This window comes from Hippocampus bargibanti, linkage group LG17 (assembly GCF_051943395.1).
Source record: "Hippocampus bargibanti isolate YZ-2025 linkage group LG17, ASM5194339v1, whole genome shotgun sequence".
In the NCBI taxonomy this organism is placed as follows: domain Eukaryota; kingdom Metazoa; phylum Chordata; class Actinopteri; order Syngnathiformes; family Syngnathidae; genus Hippocampus; species Hippocampus bargibanti.
The window spans coordinates 853,407-876,635 of NC_142750.1; the positions used below are offsets into that span (position 1 = coordinate 853,407).

The 23,229-nt window shown below is 43.9% G+C and overlaps 1 protein-coding gene across 13 annotated transcripts in view; it reads right to left on the reverse strand.

Annotated features, from left to right (window-relative positions):
• The window catches only part of nfixb (nuclear factor I/Xb), a 99,808-nt gene that overhangs the window by 20,628 nt on the left and 55,951 nt on the right, over positions 1-23,229 (reverse strand). For 7 of the 13 annotated variants that reach the window (XM_089018305.1, XM_089018297.1, XM_089018306.1 and 4 more), the window contains 6 exons: positions 8,424-8,489; positions 6,519-6,593; positions 5,582-5,702; positions 4,860-4,895; positions 3,796-3,926; positions 2,049-2,123 (listed from right to left, as the gene is read on the reverse strand). In XM_089018305.1, coding sequence (XP_088874431.1) covers positions 2,049-2,123; positions 3,796-3,926; positions 4,860-4,895; positions 5,582-5,702; positions 6,519-6,593; positions 8,424-8,489 — 504 coding nt within the window. The remainder of the gene's footprint in view (positions 1-2,048; positions 2,124-3,795; positions 3,927-4,859; positions 4,896-5,581; positions 5,703-6,518; positions 6,594-8,423; positions 8,490-23,229) is intronic. The other 6 variants (XM_089018307.1, XM_089018302.1, XM_089018300.1 and 3 more) reach the window with 3 other exon arrangements.

Genomic DNA, 23,229 nt, shown 5'->3' on the forward strand with positions numbered 1-23,229 from the left:
GGCAACGTAAGGACCACATGCACACATCCCAACACAATTGTCAAAAGTCCACAAATAATAATAATAATAATAATACATTTCTAAGCACCTTTCAAAACTCTCAAGGACACTTTACAGTCACAGGATATTTTTTCTGTGGGTGAGCAGCGGCAGCTACACGCGCCAGCATTCACTCAACCCGGAAGTAACATAAAGAAAAACAAAAAAATAAAATAACCACGGATGGTTCGAGATCTTTAAGCGTCGTACAGGGATTCATAGTGTCATTCGTCATGGTGAGGAAGCCAGTTCTGATGATTTTTTGTTGATTTTCTAAAAATGGCTATTTTCAATTTTTTTTGAATTTTCTAAAATGGCTATTTTCAATTTTTGGAATTTTCTAAAATGGCGAATTACAATTTTTTTTTTAAATTGTCTAAAATTGTGATTTACAATTTTCAATCTAGAAGTAACATAAATTAAAAAAAATAACCACGGATGGTCTGAGAACTTGACGTGTCGTACAGGGATTCATAGTGTCATTCGTGATGGTTGGTGAGAAAGCCAGTTATTATGATAAAGCTGCCAAAGCTTACACAGTCATCATTCCTCAAGATGGACGCATCGATGCCCCCATGTGCCCCCCATATCCCATTGAAGGACTTTCCCACCATTGCCAAGGCAAAGCAGGCGGAGAAAGCGAAAAAGAGAGACATAGAGGGAAGGCCGTCACACTGCAAAAGTCACATGATCACCTGCTAAGCTTTGATAGGCACCATCCAGCCCCCCCGACCCTCCCTTCCCGTCACTCGCAACACCGTCACCGCCACCACCGGAGCAGATGTCTGCCGTAACCCGGTAGCTCCCATCGCCGCAGACACATGGAGCCACCATCTGGACTGGAAGGCAGCCCCCCCCCCCCACCCCCCTCCAGATTGGCCAGCGTGTGTGCGTCACAGGAAGAACACTGTGATAAGAATCACGCCTTTTGCACGTGCGCCGTTGTGCGTCTTTTGTGAAGGCGCACAACGGCGCACGACAGAAGGCATCCTGCCCATTGATGATACATCTGGGGGGAGCAAAGGGGGGCTTTACTCAAATTCGCCATGGCTCTGAGGTGGCAGGTGGGACGGGACAACTTTACACAATGGCCCAAAGCGTTGAACGTCACGTCGTTGCTAACTTCGAAGCGACATTTTTTTTAATCACATGACACAACAGAAATGGCGGCGTGCTTCAATCTTTGACCACAAATGTTTGTTTTCACACACGATAGCCAAATTTCGCCCCACAATTGTCGAAAACGGCAAGTTACATTTTTTTTTTCTAAAATGTGGATCTACAATTAGTTTTTTTTTCTAAAATGGATATTTTCAAATTTTGTACAATTTTCTAAAATGGAAATGTTCAATTTTGGGAAATTTTTATGGCGAATGATAATTTTTTTTTAATATTCTAAAATGGCGATTTAAATTATTATACATTTTCTAAAAATGCAATTTTAATTTTTTTTTTATTTACTAAAATGGAAATTTTCAATTTTTTTTTCATTTTCTAAAATGGGAATTTTCTTTTTTTTATTTTCTAAAATGGAAATTTTCATTTTTTTTGAATTTTCAAAAAAATGGCAAATTACAATTTTTAAAAACATTCTAAAATGGTGATATTTTTAAATTTTCTAAAATGGCGATTTGTGAAATGTGAAACAGAATAACTGTGTGAAATATATTTCAATTAATTACTGTTATACGTCAAGAACGTCCGTTTTCTTTGTTTTTTTTCCCCCATCACCTGGATGTCACCCACTCAGACAGACAGACGGACAGACGGCACCCGCTAAGCTAGCGGGCAACCAAAAGGCTTTGCCCAATTCCACGCAGGACAACATCAGACATCCGGCGAGAAAGGTGACCCCCCCCACCCGGCGACAGCGGAGCCAGGAAACAAGACGCCCGCTTGACCAAAAAATGGACAAAAGACACACTTTGATGAAAGAAAAGAGAAAAGGATGCAAAGTGGGAGAGCACATAACAAAGAGACACACAGAGAATGTGGAAAGTGACTCTAACCATGGTACGGAAACTGCACTCCATCGCTCTCATGCTTAATCTTCCTCTCCTGCACACTGGCCAAATGGTGCTGCACTGAAAGGCCAAAAAACGGGGGGAGGGACAAAGGGAACAGTTTAACACGTGGACGGACAGGAAAGGAAGGAAACACGTGGAAAGAGGGGCAGAAAAAGACAAGGTGTTTGGTTAAAGTCACCTTGAAAGGAAGGCGCTTAGAAATGAAATGGATTATTGGTATTATTATTATAAATCGTGGACATTGGGGGGATAACGCTTCGATACAGCTGGACTATCGCATGGCTAGCGTGTGAGCGGAAGTGACAAAAATGAAGAAATAAAAGTAACTCCTTCACTGGCAGATGATGTGCGAAAAATGTGTCCACTCCAGTGCCAGGGTTATTGTCATTGTCACTCCAATTCAGGGACCTACAGAATATTGACTTTTAGCACTACATCAACATTCAACGAAGCATTAGAAACCTTAGACTTTCTTCTTTCATCAGAAAAAAAACCCAGTTAATTCCTAAGTTATATGGGCCTGGAGTTATCTGAGCTTGAAATGAGGGTGCGTGTAAAAAAAAGGCTGCTTCAGCGCCAAGGTTTTTGACATTGTCACTCAAATTGCAGGACTCACACAATATTGAGTTTTAGGACTACATCAATATTCTATGTAGCGTTTGAAACCTTAGATCATCTTCTTTCATTAGAAAGAAAGAGTTAATTCCTAAATGATATGGGTCTGGAGTGATCGGAGCTTGAGATGGGGGCAGATGTACAAAATGCAATACATACAAAGATTGCTATAGTGCTTTAACAACAGTTGAAGATGGAACAAAGCACTAACATGGACAAAAGGCAAATGATGCCCCCTTGTGGGCAAATATGACGGAGAGCGCCATTCCCGAATTTGTTCAGGTTTTTTTTTTTTGCGAGGGTGCAGATAAAGCGCTGGTCAGACCTCTGGCAAAGTTTTTCCCTTCAACAGCATTTGTCGTTTGTCCACATTAGCTGTTTGTTCCAGCTTCAGCTGTTGTTAAAGCGCTATATGCCTTTCCAGCGGCTCCTGTATTTTGTTTTTCTACTTCTTTCTTTCCTTTCCTCTCCCTTTCATAACTTTGCTGCTGTGTTTCTTCCGGGTAGAGTGAACGCTGGCGCGAATGGCTGCCGCTGCTCACCCGCACAAAAAAAAAATAATCAGTGACTGTAAAGTGTCCTTCCGAGTTTTGAAAGGCGCTTAGAAATTTAATGTATTATTATTATTATTAGAAAAATCAATATGTATTGTATTGTATTGCAATTAGGCAGGAGTCATTAAATAAATTTGAGTGTAAACAGCGCCCCCAAGGGTTGGATGCGGAAAGCCATCCACAGTTTTTCAGTCCACAACAAGTCAATTATTTTAGTACAGGTAACATCCGACTTACGACCGGCTCGACTTACGACCACGAGACCCTATTTTTAACATTTTAAGAGGGGGAGTTTGCGAGTCATTTAGGCGCTGAGTCTCTATTCAACATTTTGAATGTGTTTCGACTTACGACCGTTTGGTCGGAATGGAACTCGGTCGTAAGTCGGATGTTACCTGTATATATATTTTTTGTTTTTTTCTGGGTCTCAACCCAAAGATGGATAATCTCGTCATGTGACCATAAAATCATGTGACTAGGAGTAAGGCCGAAAAGTGCCACAAAGCGAGGTGCAGGGACAGCGTTGGGGGGGACGTTGGACGGGTGGAAGGACGTCTTACCTGCGTCGACATCGTTGGGCCAACCGCTGGACTGCGAGCTGCTGCCAGCCGCCGGCGAACGTCCCGAGTAGAAGACGTCGTCCACCGGGCTCTCCATCTCGCTGTCGTCGATCGACTTGCGCTTGTTGGAGCTGAGGAACGGAAAACGCAGCGGGTTGCTTCGGGCTAAAAAGGCGCAACTTGTCAAGTGGCGTTCAAGTATTGATTACCGACGCTAGCGTTCAACTCGATCCCCGACCGCGAGAAACCAAACACGCGCCGATGATGCGTTCGGCATGCCACCGCACATTCTCACAAGATAGAAAGCGAGCTAATAGATAGCTAGACAGCTAATAGATAGCAAGCTAGCTAGATAGCTAATGTTTCCTGACTCAAATAGCTAGCTAGCTATATAGCTAATAGATAGAAAGCTAGCTAGCTAATCGTTAGCTAGACAGCTAATAGATAGCTAGCTAGCTAGATAGCTAATATCTTTCCTGACTGAAATAGCCAGCTAGCTAGCTAATCTATTCGCTACGTATTAGCTATATATTCACTAGATATTAGCTATCTAATCGCTAGCTAGCTCACGTCGTTAACCAATCATCACTGCCGTTTATTTATTGATTAATTGATTTGTTGATTTTTTTGGATTTTTTTTGATCGGTTTATGTATTGATTTATTGATTCATTTATTTATTCATTTATTTATGCATTTATTTGTTTATTTATGTATGTATTTATGTATGTATTTATGTATGTGTCCTGTGACTGTAAAGTGTCCTTGAGAGTTTTGAAAGGCGCTTAGAAATGAAATGTATTATTCTTATTATTAGTTAGCTACCTTGCTATCTATTTGAGTTACTTCCGGGTTGAGTGAACGCTGGCGCGTGTGGCTGCCGCTGCTCACCCAGAGAAAAACTCATCCCGTGACTGTAAAGTGACCATGGGAGTTTTCAAAGGCGCTTATCAATCAAATGTCTTATTATTATTATTATTATGATGATAAAATTGTGTGTGTGTGGCTTTTGCGCGAGTGTGAAGAAGGGCGTTCCATTGGTATGATGCAATGGTGGTGAGTGTACCTCCGTGGGAGACTTGCATAAAGCTCCATTTCGGTCCTGCGGCGGAAGAAGATGAGAGCGCACGGAAAAGGACGAGGAGAGGAAAAAGAAGAGGAAAAAAAAGCAGAAGGAAAAGCGAGGAAGAGAAAGAAAAGTTGAAAAAGCAGAAACAAGCGCTAAAAAGAGGACAGGACAATTCAGAGAAACAGGAAATGACGCGGATTCACTCATTCGCTGACATTCACAAATTGTATTCGGGAATTGAAAAGTGTGACGTAGAGCGCCATTCCCCAATTTGAGGAATTCCGGGGTTTGGTTTACATGCTTGGGTGCAGATAAAGTGCTGGCCGTGGCCTCTGGCAATGTTTTTCCTTTCCACCAGGGGGCAGCATTTGCCTTTTGTTTTGAGCTGTAATTAAAGCGCTGTAGAAATCAATATGTATGTCTTGTCTTTTGTACATCCGCCCTCATTTCAAGCTCATATAACTCCAGACCCATATAACTTAGGAATTAACTTTTTTTCCAATGAAAGAAGACAGTGTACGGTTTCTATCGCTGTATTGAATGTTTATGTCGTCCTAAAACTCCATTTTGACAATGACAAAAACGCAAACAACAGCTGAAGTTGGAAAAGTTGAAAATATGCCATTCATAAGGGGTTCGGTTCGCCTTATACACCGAAAAATCCGGTAATAGGAAACGACGAGGCAATGTCGGAAAAAATGGAGTTGCGGGTTGTTTACCTGGTGGAAGGAGTGGAGGTGATGGAGCGCCGTCCCAATGTGACCTGGTTGATGTTGTAGTAGCCGGGACTGTCCAAGTCGGCCAGAGAGAAGCTGGGACCGGTCGCCGTCGCCACCGGGGCTGCGGAAAAATGACCCGATGCATTGGTGACAATGACGAAAGGAGGCGGAGGCTCAGAGTCAAAGGCCAACTCTCGAGATGGAAGCATTCAGGAATGGCGCTCTACGTCATGTTTCCAAGTCCCCAAAACATTCGTAAATGGCAGTGAATGAGTTAAGATCGGCCAGTGTTATGATTGTATAGTAGCTAGCTAGCTAGCTAGCTATTAGTTTTCCATTAGCTAGGTAGCTAACTTTATTTGAGTTAGTCCCGGTTGAACGGGGTCACGGTTGCTGGCTACCTAGCTAGCTACTTCTTTGCTATCGATTAGCTGTCTATCTGGCTAGCTATCTATTGGTTATCTATTAGCTAACTAGCTAACTTGATCTATTTGAGTAATTCCCGGTTGAGTGAACATGTGGCTGCCGCTGCTCACCCGCAGAAAAACCGATCCTGTGACTGTAAAGTGACCTTGAGAGTTTTGAAAGGCTCTTGTAAATGAAATGTATGATTATGACAGCTTTTCGGCGTAGCGCCAGTCCAACGGCTAGCCAACGAAAGGAATGGAACAAGTTAGATCAGGTTTTGGATGAACATCTGTAAGCAGTTAGCGAGCACCAACCAAAAATTGTAATTTATGTCATAAATGCGCATGACTCGCCGCCTCCAAATTTTCACCAGTTGTTGCAAAGAGAGCCGCCGCTTTTGTTAGCTCAGCTGCAAGGGGGGCGGCGGTGGCGAGTAAGGGGGGGTTTTCGTTCGCTGAATTTAGCGCGGCGTGCTAACAACCACAAGAACTTCGCGTCTTCCCGGAGATGAATTATAGTCGTGACTCACTCTGGGACACACGGACCAGCTCGGCGACGTTCCACACGCCCGAAGTCACAAAACAGTCCTGGAAACTCAAGTGGCCTGCGGAGAAAGCAGAGTGGCAAAGGGATTGAGCCCTGTGGGATGCCGGAGACATATCACTTAGGAATTACACTGATACCTTGGCTTACAAACTTAATTGGTTCCCAGAAAGTGTGTGTAAGGCGAAAAGTTACTCTGCCAAACATTTATTTCCCATAAGAAACCATTAAAATGAGAATAATCCGTTTCCAGGTACCCATAAAACATTAAATTTTCTACTAAATAAGCCTTAAAACTACACAAAATATACCACATTTTATGTATAATAAATGTGCTATGTATTGTAATTAAAGAAATAAACAGTACTATGTAATAAAGTCGTTTTATTTACCTTTGTGATGCTCATTGATGGCTTGATGGAATGGAGTGGCCATCTTGAGGAATGATTCCTTGGAAGCTTTGGCAGCTTTATCGTCAGAACCGGTTGCCATGACGAATGACACTATGAATCCCTGTACGACGCTTAAAGTTCTCGAACCATCCGTGGCTAGCTTTGAAATCATCAATGGATAACGAACTTACAGGTTGCCTCTTGACGATATCCGAGTGTAGTTGCCATTCTTTCTCTGCCATAATTTTACCTAGTTCCTCATCAATTGTGTTCTGTTTAGCTGGGTTGATAGCTTTTTTTGCATCAAGTGTACAGATGGCTTGTGCGGGTTATTTGTGGAGCCTGATTGATGGGATATTTTAACCTTGCAGTCTACACTCTGCCTTTGAACTATCAATAAAGTTGAAACGAGTTTCGGGTGCGCCTTATACATGGAAAAATACGGTCAATCCGAAAAGGCGTCCGATTCCAAGCGCTTTGCTTTTATCTCCCGGCGATGAGGCCCCCCGGCCCTCGTTTCCCATTTCACCCCCCCCCCCCCCGGCCCCCTTCCCATCCCTCGCCGCCGCGGTAAACCCCGGCGGCGATGCCGTATGAGGTCAGCGCTAAGCTCGGCGGCGGCCATGTGGTTCCCATCTTGGACCAACGTTAGCGTGATTTATGGGTGGGCCCGCCGCAATAAGCCTCCCCCCCCCCTTCCCATTTGCGCTAGCATGTACCTCCATTTCCTCCAGTAGAAGTAGTCGTGCGTACCCCCAGACTCTACTATAGCGCCTTACATTTGGAAAATGGATATATATTTATATATTATACATTATTTGAGACACTCTTGCTGTCATATGATATCATTTTCTTCATTTTTTACTTCTCTTAAACTGCTGTTGTTATCAATTTTGCTCATATGCTAGCGAGCTACCTATTTGCTATCGATTAATAATAATAAATAATAACAAATAATAATATTAATAATAACACCTTTCATTTCTAAGCGCCATTCAAAACTCTCAAGGTCATTTTACAGTCACTGGATCAGTTTTTGTGTGGGTGAGCAGCGGCAGCCACATGCGCCAGCATTCACTCAACCCGGAATAACTCAAATAAATAACAAGCTAGCTAGCTAGCCATCAGATAGATGGCTAGCTAGATGGATCGATGGCTAGATAGCACATTGTAAATAGCACAGACACCTTATGTCAATTCAATGCATTTACATATATCAAATATGTTTTTATACTGTATTTTTATACTATTAGCTATCTGGCTATCGTGCTAGCTATCTATTAGCTATGTATTAGCTAGATAGCTAAATGTCTACCTATTTGAGTTACGTCCGGGTTGAGTGAACATTGGCGCGTGTGGCCGTCACTGCTCACCCACAGAAAAACTTATCCCGTGACTGTAAAGTGACCTTGAGAGTTTTGAAAGGCGCTTAGAAATCAAATGTATGATTATTATTATTATTAGCAAAACGTGAGAGTAGAGCGGAAACGCGGCGTTACCATTTGGGGGGGGCTTCACGTCCGTCTCTCCTTGCTGGTTGGAGTTGTCCGATTGCCCCGATTGTTCTGAAACGAAAACAAAAATCAAGATGAAAAATTATCGTAGAAAAAAATAAAAATGAATTAAAATGGAAGCAGACACCTCAAGTTCATCTACTAGCAGAGGACAAAGATTGCTATCTATTAGTTATGTAATAAGCCAGCTAGCTAGTTTTCTATTTAAGTTATTCCGGGTTTAGTGAACGCTGGCGCGAGTGGCTGCCGCTGCTCACCCACAGAAAACTATGTGTATGTGTCAAGAAAATTATTAGCTAGCTACTGTATCTATTAGCTATATATTAGCTACTTATTCGCTCGGTATTAGCTATCTATTCGCTAGCTATTAGCTACCTATTTGCTAGGTATTAGATAAGTTTTTCTGTGGGTGAGCAGCGGCAGCCACACGCGCCAGCGTTCACTCAACCTGGAAGTAACTCAAATAGACATCAAGATAGCTAGCTAACAGATAGCTAAAAACTAGTGAATAGATAGCTATTAGCTAGTGAATTTTATTTATTCGCTAGGTATGAACTAGCTGCTAATTCGCTAGCTATTCGCTATCTATTCGCTAGCTAGCGAGCTTGCTATCTATTAGAGTTACTTCCTGGTTGAGTGAACGCTGGCGCATGTAGCTGCTGCTGCTCACCCACAGAAAAACTTATCCTGTGACTGTAAAGTGACCTTGAGAGTTTTGAAAAGTGCTTATAAATCAAATGTATGATGATTATTATTATTACAATGCCCCCCCTAATAACATTTCCCTCATTTCTGATCACCCGCCGCCGTCCTCCATTTTTCTTTATCGTCGGCTCTGTCGCTCCGCAGCATCCTGGCAGCCATTTTAGCACTTGGCAGCCATTTTAGATTTGGCGGTCAACATGCATTCCTGCTAGCTGAACGCCCCCCGAAAGCGACGCACGGCCGCCCTCGCGCACGCTGTTTTTGTTTCACACAGACCCCAGTGCTCCTCAAGATAAAAACCACGGCGTCCATGTCTCCTTAATGGACTGCAGCGGGACGCTTGACTGCAAGTCAAGCGAGGCCCCGGTTGCCATTAAAGCAAAAGTTGAATGAAACTCAAGTCTGTCCAGCAACACGAGATGCTTTTCATTCATCTCATTTGGAGGAAATCGGAGAGCAACAAAAACTTGGGGGGGCCCCGGCGTAGACGGACAAACTGCAGTCATACCTCAGCTTACGAACTTTTCACCTTACGAACAATCAATTTGCGAGAATTTAATCTTGGCATACGAACTAGTTTTCGGCGGATGAACACCAAACCACACGGCCGAACAGCGTCACGGTGGCTGGCGGACTAGTGTTCCACACCCCCTCTGTTTGCGTGCAGACATGGTTTGTTATGGAGTGGAGTACTTTTGCTATTATGGGACCGAAAAAGACCCCACCACAGGCTAGTGTTCTGCCGAAGACGACACAAAAGAAAATGACGCTCGAGCAGAAGACGGAGATCATCAAAAAACACCAACGAGGTGTGCGTTTGTGTGACTTAGCGTCCCAGTAGCAGTATGCTATGTCGACCATTGCTACGTGTGGCTCAGTGTGTTTCTGTGTTGTCTAAGCAACAGTCTCAGGTAATAGAAGAGGTTGAAAAAAATCTGTTGATTTGGATGAATGAAAAGCAGCTAGCAGGGGACAGTGTGAGTGAGGGTATTATCACCGAGAAAGCACGGCAACTTCACTCGTTTTATATCATCAAAAGGCAACTCCATCAACGACCATCACAAAGGTCAATAAAACCACTTTATTATATACAGTTTATTTCTTTCATTACAATACAAGAGCATGTTTATTATACATCAAATAAGGTCTATTTTGTGTAGTTTTAAGGCTTATTTAGTCAAAAAATATGTTTTATGGGGACCTAGGAACGGGTTATTCTCATTTTTAATGGTTTCTTATAGGAAATTAACTCGGTCGTCTGTTGGATGTTACCTGTATATTCATTTCCTTGCTAAACGCCATGATACACACTTCTACACACAAACACAAAGAGTGAAACACAGATGAATCACCCTTATCTAGTGCACACAGTCACCCCGAGGGGCCCTCCAGTAATGCCCCGTTCGGAAGATAATACACAAATACACGCCGGCGTTATCACGCTGAGCACACACGTGACGGCGCCAAGGTGGAAACGCTGGATGCACTCCCGCTTGATAGACTCAAACCCGCCCCCCGCTCACACTTGTAAACAAAAGGCGAACAGCAATAAGTAACTCAAATAGGTAGAAAGCTAGCTAGATAATAGATACAGTAATAATAATAATAATACATTTCATTTATAAGCCCCTTTGAAAACTCTCAAGGTCACATGTATTTCTAAAAAAGTTCTTTTGCTCAACAGCTGGCTAAAATTAAGCTAATTCTTGTCAAGCTAGCAGTAGTGAACATCATGCATTTATTTTAGGTTGACAAGAATTAGCTTATTAGATAGCCATTTTAGCTAGCTGGTGAGCAAAACAACTTTTCTTGTAGAAATACATGCATTTGCTAACTAAGATAGACAGATGCATGATGTTAACTACTGCTAGCTTGACAAGAATTAGCTTACGAGATAAAATAAATAAAACCTTTAAAAGCGTCGCGCAGGTGCCGGGCTAAATCATTAAGAGACACTTGAAATTGTAACAAACAAAAAACAGCCATCACTCACCGGCGGCCATTGTTAGCGCTAATGGAGGCATTTAGCGCCTTCGCATTCATACCGACGACATAAATGGCTTTTGGTTTTTTATTAATTTCATTATTTGTTTACCCCCCCGCCTCAATAAAGGTTTTCTTGAGTGCTCGCACTTCACAAGCACTCACGCACACAAACGGGAACTAATGTGCAAAATTGCATGGCCGCTTTTGGCGCTTGAACGTGTCGTCGCATCGAATTGGAATGTTTATGCTGAAATTGTTAGCAGGTTTGCCGATAGCGCTGCGTAGCGTCAATATGGAAACGCTAAAGGTGTTGCGCAACAGTCAGACCGTACAAAATGGAGGTCGCGGCTTGCTATGTGGCTATTTATCTAGCTATCTATTACCTAGCTATTAGCTAGCTAGCGAGTGAGCTTTCTATCGATTGGAGTTTCTTTCGGGTCGGGTTTCATGGTTTTGTTAGCTACTTTGGACCTTGCCGACAAACGATCCCAGACAAACAATTCCAGACCGATTCCAGACCGTACAAAATTGAGGCCGCGGCTCGCTATGGCGATGGCGACAAACAATAGTGGTTTTCATGGTTTTGTTAGCTACTTTGGACCTTGCAGACAAACAATTCCAGACCGTACAAAATTGAGGCGGCAGCTCGCTATGGCGATGCCAACAAGCAATAGTAGTTTTCATGGTTTTGTTATCTACTTTAGACTTTGCCGACAAACAATTCCAGACAAACAATGGTTTTGTTAGCTACTTTGGACCTTTCTGTTTTGATGACTTCCTGCCGACTTTATTGAATACAATTTGTCAAATGCACCGATTCTGCCTGCTTTTTTTGGGTCCACCACCATCAGCACCTCCCCCCCCCACTTTCAATTTTCTAACCCCCCCCCATATTCTAGTGGCCTCTGGATGAAGAAATCCAAGCAACCTCCTCAATTGGGTTTTGCTTAAGAGGTTTATCAGGATGTTGCTAAACATTCTGACCCTTTTTTTTCAATCTTTAATGCGCTTAAAATGTTCCAAAGCCTCCTAATCCCCACGGCTATACCACACAGATGTTCACTCGGCTCTTTTATTGGACTTCATTTCAACATCTATCACCCGCCCCACCTCCTCCTTCGCCCACTTCACATCCACCACCTTCTCGTCTTCCCTTCCAGGAGATTCGCGAGTATCCTCATCACTCACAATTTTCTTCAGGTTGCGCTTCGTTTTGCTACAAATGGCGAAGCGAAAAGATGCAGAGTTCTCCAAAAGTACAGGTAACATCCGACTTACGACCGAACCCCGCCTCGACCAATGGTTCTAAGTCGAAATATGGTCGTAAGTCGAAATCCATTCAAAATGTTGAATAGAGACTCAGAGGCTAAATGACTCGCAAACTCCCCTCTCTGGTGCCACCCGCGCCAGCGTTCACTCAACCCGGAAGTAAATCAAATAGATAGCAAGCTCACTAGCTAGTGAATACGTCTGTGTAAGCTCTCAGTCGTACAGGCGTGGTCCATCGATGAAAAGGTTTCTTCAGCCGTCATCTGTACTTCTTGGAAGGTGCCGGACGTTTCGCTTCTTATTCAAGAAGCTTTGTCAGCAAACTCAAGTCTTACTGGACAGTAGGGATATATATAGGGCCGAAACTACCAGTAAGAATTGAGTTTGCTGACGAAGCTTCTTGGATAAGAAGCGAGACGTCCGACACTTTCAAAGAAGTACAGATGACGGCTGAAGAAACCTTTTCATTGATAGCTAGTGAATAGATAGAGAATAGATAGCTAATACCTAGCGAATAGATAGCTAATAGCTAGCGAATAGATAGCTAATAGCTGGCAAATAGATAGCGACTAGCGAGCTAATACCTAGCAGATAGCGAATATCTATCTATCTATCTAGCTAGTAGCTTTATAGCTAGCTATTTGAATCAGGAAACATATTAGCTATCTAGCTAGCTAGTGATCTTAAATGTCAATATTTTGTGGGTGCTGCAATTCGAGTGAGAATGACAAAAACCCTGGCACTGGAGTGGACACATTTTTGCACATGGTCCGCCAGTCAATGAGTTCAAATAGCAAAAAACCCGGAGAACGTGGTGGTTGTCGTCGCCATTTTGAACGGTCGCTACGTCATCTCGCACGACGACAATAAGAATTATTGAAGGCGCCGGTGCGCTTTGCTCAAGTGTGACCGCGCGGGGGCGTCAGGCTAAAAATATGGCGCCAGATGTCATATTTTAGACCGAAAAATGTGCGGCGAGCACATGTGGAGGCACAGTTGGAGATAAGAACGTCAACATCTGCTAGCAAGCCACCATGTGGGAGGGGGTCGCTCTTTTTTTCACACTAGCATGCGGTTAGCCTATCGCATGCTCCTTGCTAGCCCCGTGCGCGCCATTTTCTTTTCTTTTTGCACATGTATGAGTATGCGCACATGCACGCATTGCCAGCAAGAAGCAGGTGTGGGGAGGCAGCCCTTTGCATTGCCCCGTTGCCCATCTGCGCCGCCGTCTGTGTGCCGCCTGCGCCCTCACCGTGCCAATGTGGGGGGTGGGGGGGGGCAGGGGGTAAAGGGAATCAACCATGGGAGAGAAAAAAGGGAGAAGGATGGAAAGATGGAGGCTTGAGTGTGTGTGTGTGTGTGTGTGTGTGAAGGGGGTGTCTGGCTGGATGCCCATACACCCCCCCCCCCCCACCCTGTTTCTTTTATCTACGTCTATGCTGATGAGCTGTGATGTACGGGGGGAGGCGAGGAAGTGGGGGGGCGGGCGACCGTCTGCTTGTTCTCATGGCGTCCTGGACAACATCAAGCTTGGCTTTTGAGGCGCTCAAACGACACACAATGCAATGCAATGCTTTATTATTATTTTGTTTGATAGAAATATTGTAGTTTTTTTTCCCCCCAAAAGAACAATTCCACTCGGGGATTTTGGAGGTGATGAATGAAAGCGACTTGATAAGATGAGGTGAGGGTGTCATTCCGCTAAACGGCCAGCAGATGGCGTCGGTTAGTAGCGGGACACAAAGGCAGGCGGAATTAATCAACCTGGACGGAGTCAATTGTGGGACAAATTTCAAGGGGGGACTATTTGTCTTTTTTTTTGGGGGGGGGGGGGGGAGGTTATTTTATTATCGCCAGACCAAATATACGTGTTGCCAAATATGCCATGTGTTAATTTTAATTTTTATACATTGCATCTTATTATTATTATTATTATGTACTATTATTATTATGTATTATGGAGTTTTAAGGCGCTTAGAAATTAAATGTATTATTATCATTAGTAGTAAGTATTATTATTGTATTATTATGATATTATTATTATTATTATTATTTATTGTTATGCATTATTATGTATTAGTATTATTATATTATTACCTTATTATCATTCATTATTATGTATTATGCATAATAATAATAATAATGCATACTACTACTAATAATAATAATCAATATACCGTTGCGCACAGTTTGAAAAGGATGTTGCTATAGAAAATGGCCACAGTATTATTTCATATTTCATATGGAACCAATATAATAAAAATATAATAATAATAATAATAATAATTGTATTTGTAATTTGTAGTTTTTCTTTTTATTCTTGACTTCAAGATGGCGCCGCGAGAGTGGCTGCCTTTCCAGCAGCTCCCGTATTTAGTGTTTCTACTTCTTTCTTTCCTTTCCTCTTCCTTTGCTGCTGTGAAGTGTCAATTTCTCCATCAATTTCTCAATCCGAATCCAATAATTATAATAAATAAAATAAATACATAACAAAACAAAACAAAATATATAATAATAATAATAATAATAATAATAATATAGATACAAGTTCCAAAAAAATGACAATACCTTCGTGGTTCAGCATGCAAATAAGGGCATACAAGTTGAACGCTTACGAGCGCATTTGTTTGCGCCAGGCGAGGCAGTCTGGGCACAAGTGGAAAAAAAGATCATGTGATGCCAAGCTTTGCCAGGGAATGTGGGGTGGCGGGGGGGGGGGGGTAAGGGAAAAAAAGGGGGGAGGGTAAAAAAAAGATGGTGGTAGAAAAAGAGGGAGGACGGACAGACGGTAGAGAGAAGGAGAGAACAGAAAAAGAAAGAAGGAAAGAGTGAAAGGCACAGGAAGAAAAGAGGCTGGTGGGGGAGGGGGGAATGGGGGGGGGGTTATTGTGAGAGCTGTGGGAACATTTTGCCCGGCCAAGAGGAGCAAAAAAGAGAAGGAGAGATGATAAAAGAAGGAAGGAGAAAGAAAGAGACGAGTTGGCAGAGCATTGGAGGGGGGGGGGGTCGATGCCGAATGCGGACCGCGACTATGCCACAAAAAAAACAAAAAACACACCACAACAACAACCACACAAAATTTGGCCCCAATGTTGGCAAAAGCGTTTCAGGAATGATCGCCAAGAAAAATCACAGTGGATAAAACTAAGGTGGTTTTTTTTCTCCGAAATCCTTGCAGACAAAAATGGGGGTAAAAAAAACCTTAAAGGACAACAGACACCATTTTTTTTGGTGTCCTGACTGACATCAGAAAAACGTTTGATAGCATCTAAAATAGCCAAAACATGCACGGTGATATTTTTAGTCAAATACAAAAACACCAATAAAATGACTTCAAGTGTCTCAAAACTGCCACAAAATGAGCTCAAAACCGGGCAGATTCAGAAAGTCCCGCCCCCTTGTTGGTGACATCACGCCAGGATACTCCTTCACAAACTGCCTTGCTCCAGAATCAAAACAATGGCTTCAGAGAGTTCAGATCCTTTCTTGTTCCTCATCCAGTTATGAATATGATTCAAATAGTTCTGAAGAGGAAAGCATACATGTTTGCAATCGACGAAAGAAGTCCTTCCGTATCAATTGGAGCCGTCTGGACTCCAACGTAGCGTCCCAGAAAATACACAAGATGGCGCCCAAGCTCCGGCGGAAATGGGCTGATTTGTCCGCTGGGAATTTGTGTCAACTTCCACCTTCTTGATGCGTATGACCGCAATTGGCTGCGACGCACAACCATCCACCAGCGCAGAAAACACTAACAATTTATTTTGGGTGTGTGAACTAAGCAAATAAACACCCCCCCCCCCTCCCAAGTGGATGTGGAGCTTGGAGGACATCTTTAACGAGGGTTGTAAAACTCCGCAGAAAGGCATAAAGTGGCCTGTAAAAATAATGTGGGCGCTGCATAAATGCTCATTTCGACTAATGAATTGGTGGAGGGGGGGGCAGGGGGGGCATGAACGGCTACCATCTGAATCTCAAAGGGAGAATTAGCGATTCAGTTCGAGGGGAAAATATATGATATGCTAAATAGGTGATCTCATCAAGAATAGATAGCTAATAGCTAGCGAATAGATAGCTAATACATAGCGAATGAATAGATAGCTAATTCATAGCGAATAGCTAATAGCCAGCTAGCTAGGTATATAGATAATAGCTAGCTAAATAGCTATATAGCCAGCTAGATAACAAGATAGCCATTACAAATCACAAAGGAAACAAGCATCCCAAAAAAAGAGGTCACAAAGATAGAATGTCAACCCTTTGCCCACCAGCTGTCTGGAAGTCACCCCCCCGCTCCCCTCCAACCCCCCACACTGCATTTGTTGCTCTGCGTCCCCACGCGAACTCTGTCCAAGTGTTAGCGCAGGCTAGCGTTTACGCGCTTTGCTGCGTCTCCGTGTTTGGGTGCGGGAGCCCACGGCCATGTGTGTCAAAAGCTGGCTTTATCTTGCAGGGAGATAACGTAAGTCAACACCCCCCCCCCCCCCCCCCCCCCGCCAGGCTTCCTGTCTCTGGCATGCTAGCCAACCCGCTAGCGCTAGCTGTTTTCATGCTAGTCAACGAGTCAAGTTTGGGCCCAACAAGTTAAAAAAGTGACAGAATAACATTTGGGGTTTTCAAGGACTTGGACCCCCCCCCCTCCCCCATCCAGGCAAACAGTTAGCGTGAGCTAACGCTACGAATGGATGGAAACGGCTTGTCATACACGATGCGGCCTTGAGGATTGGCCCAGTTTGGGGGCAGCTTAAAGCATCAACCGCCCCTCCCCCTTTCCGCAAGCTGATTGGAGATTTATTCTTATCTATCAATACATCTATTAACTTATTAAGCCAGATCAAAGCTTGCCCCCCGCCGGCGTTGAAATCCACTTATGGGGTTACGCCGCCTAATGCTTCCCCAAGCGCCGAGTTAACGGGCGACCATTCCAACGAAAAACCAACACACGTGCACTCGAGTTCATGTGCACTTTTTTTGTCCTCTCTTTCTTTCTTTGCAAAGTTATAGCAAATACTTCAAGTACAGTCAAACCTGCGTTTTCGAACGTCTCGGTTCTCATCCCGTTCGGTTTTCAACCAAAAATGTCCGATTTTTTATGCTCCGGTATACAACCGAAATCAACCAAACTGAGTGCACCTGAATGCATCACTCGACTTCCCCCCGCTTCCTTATTTATACGTCACGTCTTCCTCATTGTGACCGACGCATTAATATTGTTGTTGTTTTATTTTTGCAAAAATGCTGACATGTTTGGTTAAGATCTCCTGAATAGGATGATTTTAAAGCAAGCAGAGGATGGTTGGAAAAGTTAGTTAGTGTTTGCCCAAAGACAGCTGGGATAGGTGCCAACACGCCCCGTGGCAGAAAGATAGATTTTTATGTACAGATATTAATGTCGATGTTAAAAATTGGTGAAAAGTTTGTTTTTATAGAATTTTACACATGACCTGCTCTATTATTAAGTTTTTAATCCGGTTTATGCGATGAAATAGTTAAATAGTTGTTTTCTAAACTTTGAACGGATTAAGATTTTTTACATTGATTTTAATGGAAAGTGCTGTTTCGGTTTTTGAACAAATCGGTTTTTGAACAGGTTTCTGAAACGAATTATGGTCGAAAACCCAGGTATCGCTGTATTGCCAAACACTGTTCTGTTCATAATGAATGTCATGACATAAAGGAACAAAAAAAAACAAATGGCTCTTCAGTTTTTTTGTTTTTTCTACGACCCAAAATAATTTAGATGTAAAACTAATATCATGAAAAAAAAATGGAGTGCATGTCAACAAAACAAAACGTACATCCACAGAATGGCCTTTTTCTACGTAGAGTACGAAAAAAGGACCTGTGAATAATAATAATAATAATACGAATAATAATAATGCACTTCAAGTTTTGCACCTTTAAGCTGAAGTGACAGCTGAAATATGCCCCTCCCCCTCGATCTATTCGCTATCTAACTAACTAGCTGGCTACCTAGATGGCTATCTATTTGTTATCTATTCGTTATCGAACAAGCTAGCAAGCTATCTATTAGCTAGCTAGCTAACTTTCTATCTATTTGAATTATTCCGGGTTGAGTGAACGCTGGCGCATGTGGCTGCCACTACTCACCCACAGAAAAACTGATCCTGTGACTGTAAAGAGACCTTGAGAGTTGTGAAAGGCGCTTAGAAATGAAATGAATGTATTATTATTATTATAACAGGACACAGGACCCATAATTTTGGCCAAAAAATGAATATTTCCAATGAACGTGTTCCCAATTGCAGAAGAACTCAGTTCTTGGAAATGGACTACTCCAAAAAAAAAACTTTCTTGAGCCACGTGGCGGAAACAAACACGGGGGTGAAATGGCGTCTCACTCAGAGGAGGGAGCGACCGTGACGTGCTGACTTTCTCGACGCTAATCAAAAGCAGGAGATGCCGACAGTGGAAAGAAGGACGAAAGACAATGTTGACATGAGCTAAAGGGGGGGTGTGTGAGGGGAGGACGGGGGAGGACGGGGGACGGGGGGGGTCTTGGCGAGGGACCGCCAGAGCCAAACAAATAGACAACTACTGTGGAACAGCTGCCCGCAGCAATCCAATGGCGGAGGTCAAAGGAGAAACAAAGAGGAAGAAGCGAACAAGAGAATACACTCGTTAGGCTAATGAAAAGCTAACGAACGGGGAGGGGGGGGGGGGGGGGAGGGGGGATTTCGTGCTTCAATTGTCACCTCCCCCCCCCCCCACACACACACCCTGTTTTTAAACGATCCCCTTTCCCTTACTGTAGTCTACTGGGCAGCTGCGGTTGGATCAAAAAGGCAAAGTGTGACAACGTTCTGAACGCAACGTTGGGTTTGGAAACTCGCAGGGTGAAAACTTGGCCCAGACTTGGCCCGAACCTGGCCCGAACTTGGCCCAGACTTGGCCCGGACTTTGCCTGGACCTGGGCTGAACTTGGCCTACACTTGGACCACACTTGGCCCGAACCTGGCGAGGACCTGGCCCACTGTTGGCACGGACGTTCATCATTTTAATCATGGCGTCGTCATTCCGCCATCGCGTGCGCAGTAAGAAGCGACATGGACCAAAGCCCCTTGTCGACCGTCTGACATTGACAAGCAAAGCGGTCAGCGCTGGCCGTCTCCTCCACCCCGCGGGGGGGCTCCTCCCGTGTCGTCGCCTCATGCGGGCGGCGGCCTAATCCTCCTTGCGGCTTGACATCTTAAAACTTTCTTCCCGTAAGCTGAGGACAAGACCCGAAGAGAAATTAAAAAATGTGGCCTAAGACGCTGAAGAAGTCGGCTTTGGCGAGCGATATTGACCCCGTTCGACACCACGCGAGCGCATCCTGGACACCTTCAACCCCCGCCCGTCAAGTGCTGTCCCTTCTTCTGGGCCAGGTAGTTGACGACTCCGAATTGACGAGCTGTTTCCGGCCCCCTTGGGATCCTTTTTTTACAATTTCATATCAATGAAATTTTAGCCAAAGAAAATAAATGGCTTGAAAGGGGATTCAAAGGAGCTATTTTCACAAAACAGCAAAACCCTTCACTAAATCGCCACGTTGGGGTGAGGTTTCATTTGGATCGTTCCTACAACGGACGTCTTAGGCAACATCGGCTTAGTTATGCTGATGAGGTGATACCAGGGCAAATGGCACAATCAGGCCAGTCGTAGACCCCATACGCAGGCAGGACAATAGAAGTAATCCGTGTAGCATCTAGCTAATGGATAGCTAATAGCGAATGACTGTGTCTTTGTGTTGTCATATTTAGTTTTTTTTTGTTCTTTTCACTTCAAGATGGCGTCCTGAGAGTGGCTGCCTTTCCAGCAGCTCTTGTATTTTGTTTTTCTACTTCTTTCAATCCTTTCCTCTTCCTTTCATAACTTTGCTGCTGCGAAATGTCAATTTCTCCACGGCCAGACGAATAAAGTTACATCCAATTCAATCCAATCTGGCAGTGGGCGCAAGCTGTCAATCAAAGACCCGCCTCGAATAACAGACTGCCACTGAAGCAAGAGAAGGCCCCGTTTGAAATTATCGGGCCTGCAAGACAAAAATAATGACGCGTCGCCCCTCCCGTCGGCGACGCTTCGTGCTCGGAGGCCCTTTGGGGATTTTCAGCCATTTGAGAATATTTTGAAGAGGCCCGATTGCCCCCAGCTCAGCGGCTCAGAGTGGCCTTAAAACCCTGCAGCTAAATCCTGGGGTTAGGTAAGGTAAAGTCCTAAATCTCACCAAGCCTGATGTTACATATTACTGTAATTGGAAATGGTGGGGGGGGGGAGAAAAAAAAATGGAGGCTGGCCGGGAGTGAAGACATTTGGAAAAAAATGGACTTTGGGGGCCGGTGAAAGGAGGAAAAGCAAAGGAAGCGAAAAGAAGGAGGTGCCAGAGGATGGATGGATGGAAAAAAGGCAAAAGGGGGAACTCCAGTCAGGGAACCAATGAGACGGCGACCACATTTTCTGTTCAAGGTGCGCTCACAAACTCTCCCCTTGCTGTTTTTTCATCTTGCCTTTCACAAAAGCTTGCGGGAGAAAAGCCAAAAACGACACGGAAACACAAAATCATCGTCGATCCACGTGAACCTCCCGAACCAGGAAAAAAAAAAAGAATTCGCCCGAGGACTTCAAAAACAAGATAAAAAAAAAAAAATAATAATAAAACAAGGGTGCGGAAAAATCCATCTGGACCCTCCGCATCCTGCCCACCACCTTTTCCTAGCAACTCCCCTCGGGCAGTGCTACTAAATCCATCAGACATTTAAACAGCTTCTTCCCCCGTTGCCATGAACTCTCTAAATAGTAACCCAGATAGAAGTGGATAGCGCCTCCATTTTCTTATGATGATACTAGTGCAGACAAATTCACAATTTTCTTGCATTTAGTTCTGCAACAAATGGCTAAGCAGAAAAGATGCAGAGTTCTCCAAAAGTACTTTTATAATAATAACACATTTGATTTATAAGCGCCTTTCAAAACTCTCAAGGTCACTTTACAGTCATAGGATAAGTTTTTTTTTTTCTGTGGGTGAGCAGCGGGAGCCACACACGCCAGCGTTCACTCAACCCGGAAGTAACTCGGATAAAAAGCTAGTTAGCTAATAGATAGCTACCGGATAGCTAGCAAGGTCTTCACTCAACCCGTAAGTAACTCAGATAGAAAGCTAGCTAGCTAATAGACAGCTTATAGATAGCTAAGTAACTCGGATAGAAAGCTAGCTTGCTAGCTAATATCCCATACGCTTAATATTTCTATCATATCATTCATCTCAAGCATGATACTGAGAGGTCACTGGAGTGGGGGAGGGCGGGGTCAGTTCGAGAGCAGTTTGATTTAGCGCTGCGCTAATGGTCAATGTCATGGGGGGGGGGGGGGTGGCGGGGGTGAGGCTAAGTCCTGGTGAGCGGCTCCGTCCCGGCGATTGAGCGCTTAGTGTTTGAGCCTGCCGACAGCCCAAACAAGTTAATCTCCTTGCGGCGCCGCTAACCCGCCTCCCTCTCGCTAACTGTGAGGGAAAAGGAAGTAAAAAAAAAAATCTCCTTAATGATTTAATCAGCGGAGATATGAGTTATGGGGGATGGGCATGGCGCTCCGGGTGCTCCGCATCGGTGATTACGGCGCCGGATTAAAAAAAAAAAGCAGATTGCGCTTTTTGATTGGGGGTGGCCGCCATTTTAGGCCAAGGTCAACATAGCCGCTTGGGAATCGGGACGAAAAACACTTGTTTGTTGTCATGCTTGCTAGCAACTTTTAGCCAAATGGGAATGATTTGGGGTTGAGTAAATCCGCTTCAATTCCAAGCCGCGACACGAATCGGCGATCCTTTCCGGAGACAAATCTTGACTTGAATTGTGTGATTGTAAATACTTCCGGGTTGAGTGAACACCTTGCTAGCTATCTGTCAGCTATCTATTAGCTAGCTAGTTTTCTAGCCGAGTTACTTCCAGGTTGAGTGAACGCTGGCGCGTGTGGCTGCCGCTGCTCACCCACAGAAAAACTTATACTGTGACTGTAAAGTGACCTTCAGCATTTTTAAAGGCCCTTAGAAATGAAATGTATTATTATTATTATTATTATTATTATTATTAGTATTATTATTATTATTACTATTATTATTATTATTAATTGAGAAGATGCTATGCTTCTTCAGGTCACCTCATTCAAGACGTCTAGAAAATCTATTACCAGGCTATCATGTTATCTAGCTGGCTATCTAGCAAGCTACTGAATCCATTAGCTATATAGCTAGCTATCTAGTAGCTATCTATTCGCTAGCTATTCACTAGGTAATAGCTATCTATTCGCTCGCTATGAGCTATGTATTCGCTAGCTAGCTAGCTATCTATTCACTAGGTAATAGCTATCTATTCGCTAACTATTATCTAACTATTCGCTAGCTAGCTAGCTTGCTATAATATAATGGGCTGAAAAACAAATGAAGATGAAAAAAAGGAGGAGAAGCTAGCATGAGGTTGACGGCGGAGGAGCCGAAGGAGCGACGCTCGTGTGTGTTTTCCCTCCGGCTGGCGATGGCCGACTGCAGCCAGCATAAACACATGCCTTCACGGCTCGCACATTTCCTGCTAGCTAACTCGCCATCCCGGCGCTGGGCCACACAGGCTCACGGGGACTGCTGGGGAGGGAGCTTTTAACGCCTTCTTCCTATTTTGTAAATGGGCCGTTTGCGTTCTACGCGGTGATTTGAAAAAAAAGGGGGGGTCGTAGCTGCAAGGTTGTCTGTCTAACGCCGCCGCTTTTATCCGAGGAAGGATTCTTTTATCTTCGGAGGCGAAACCTCCCGCGGCAGCAAAATCGGGTGGAAAGAGAGACTGAAAAC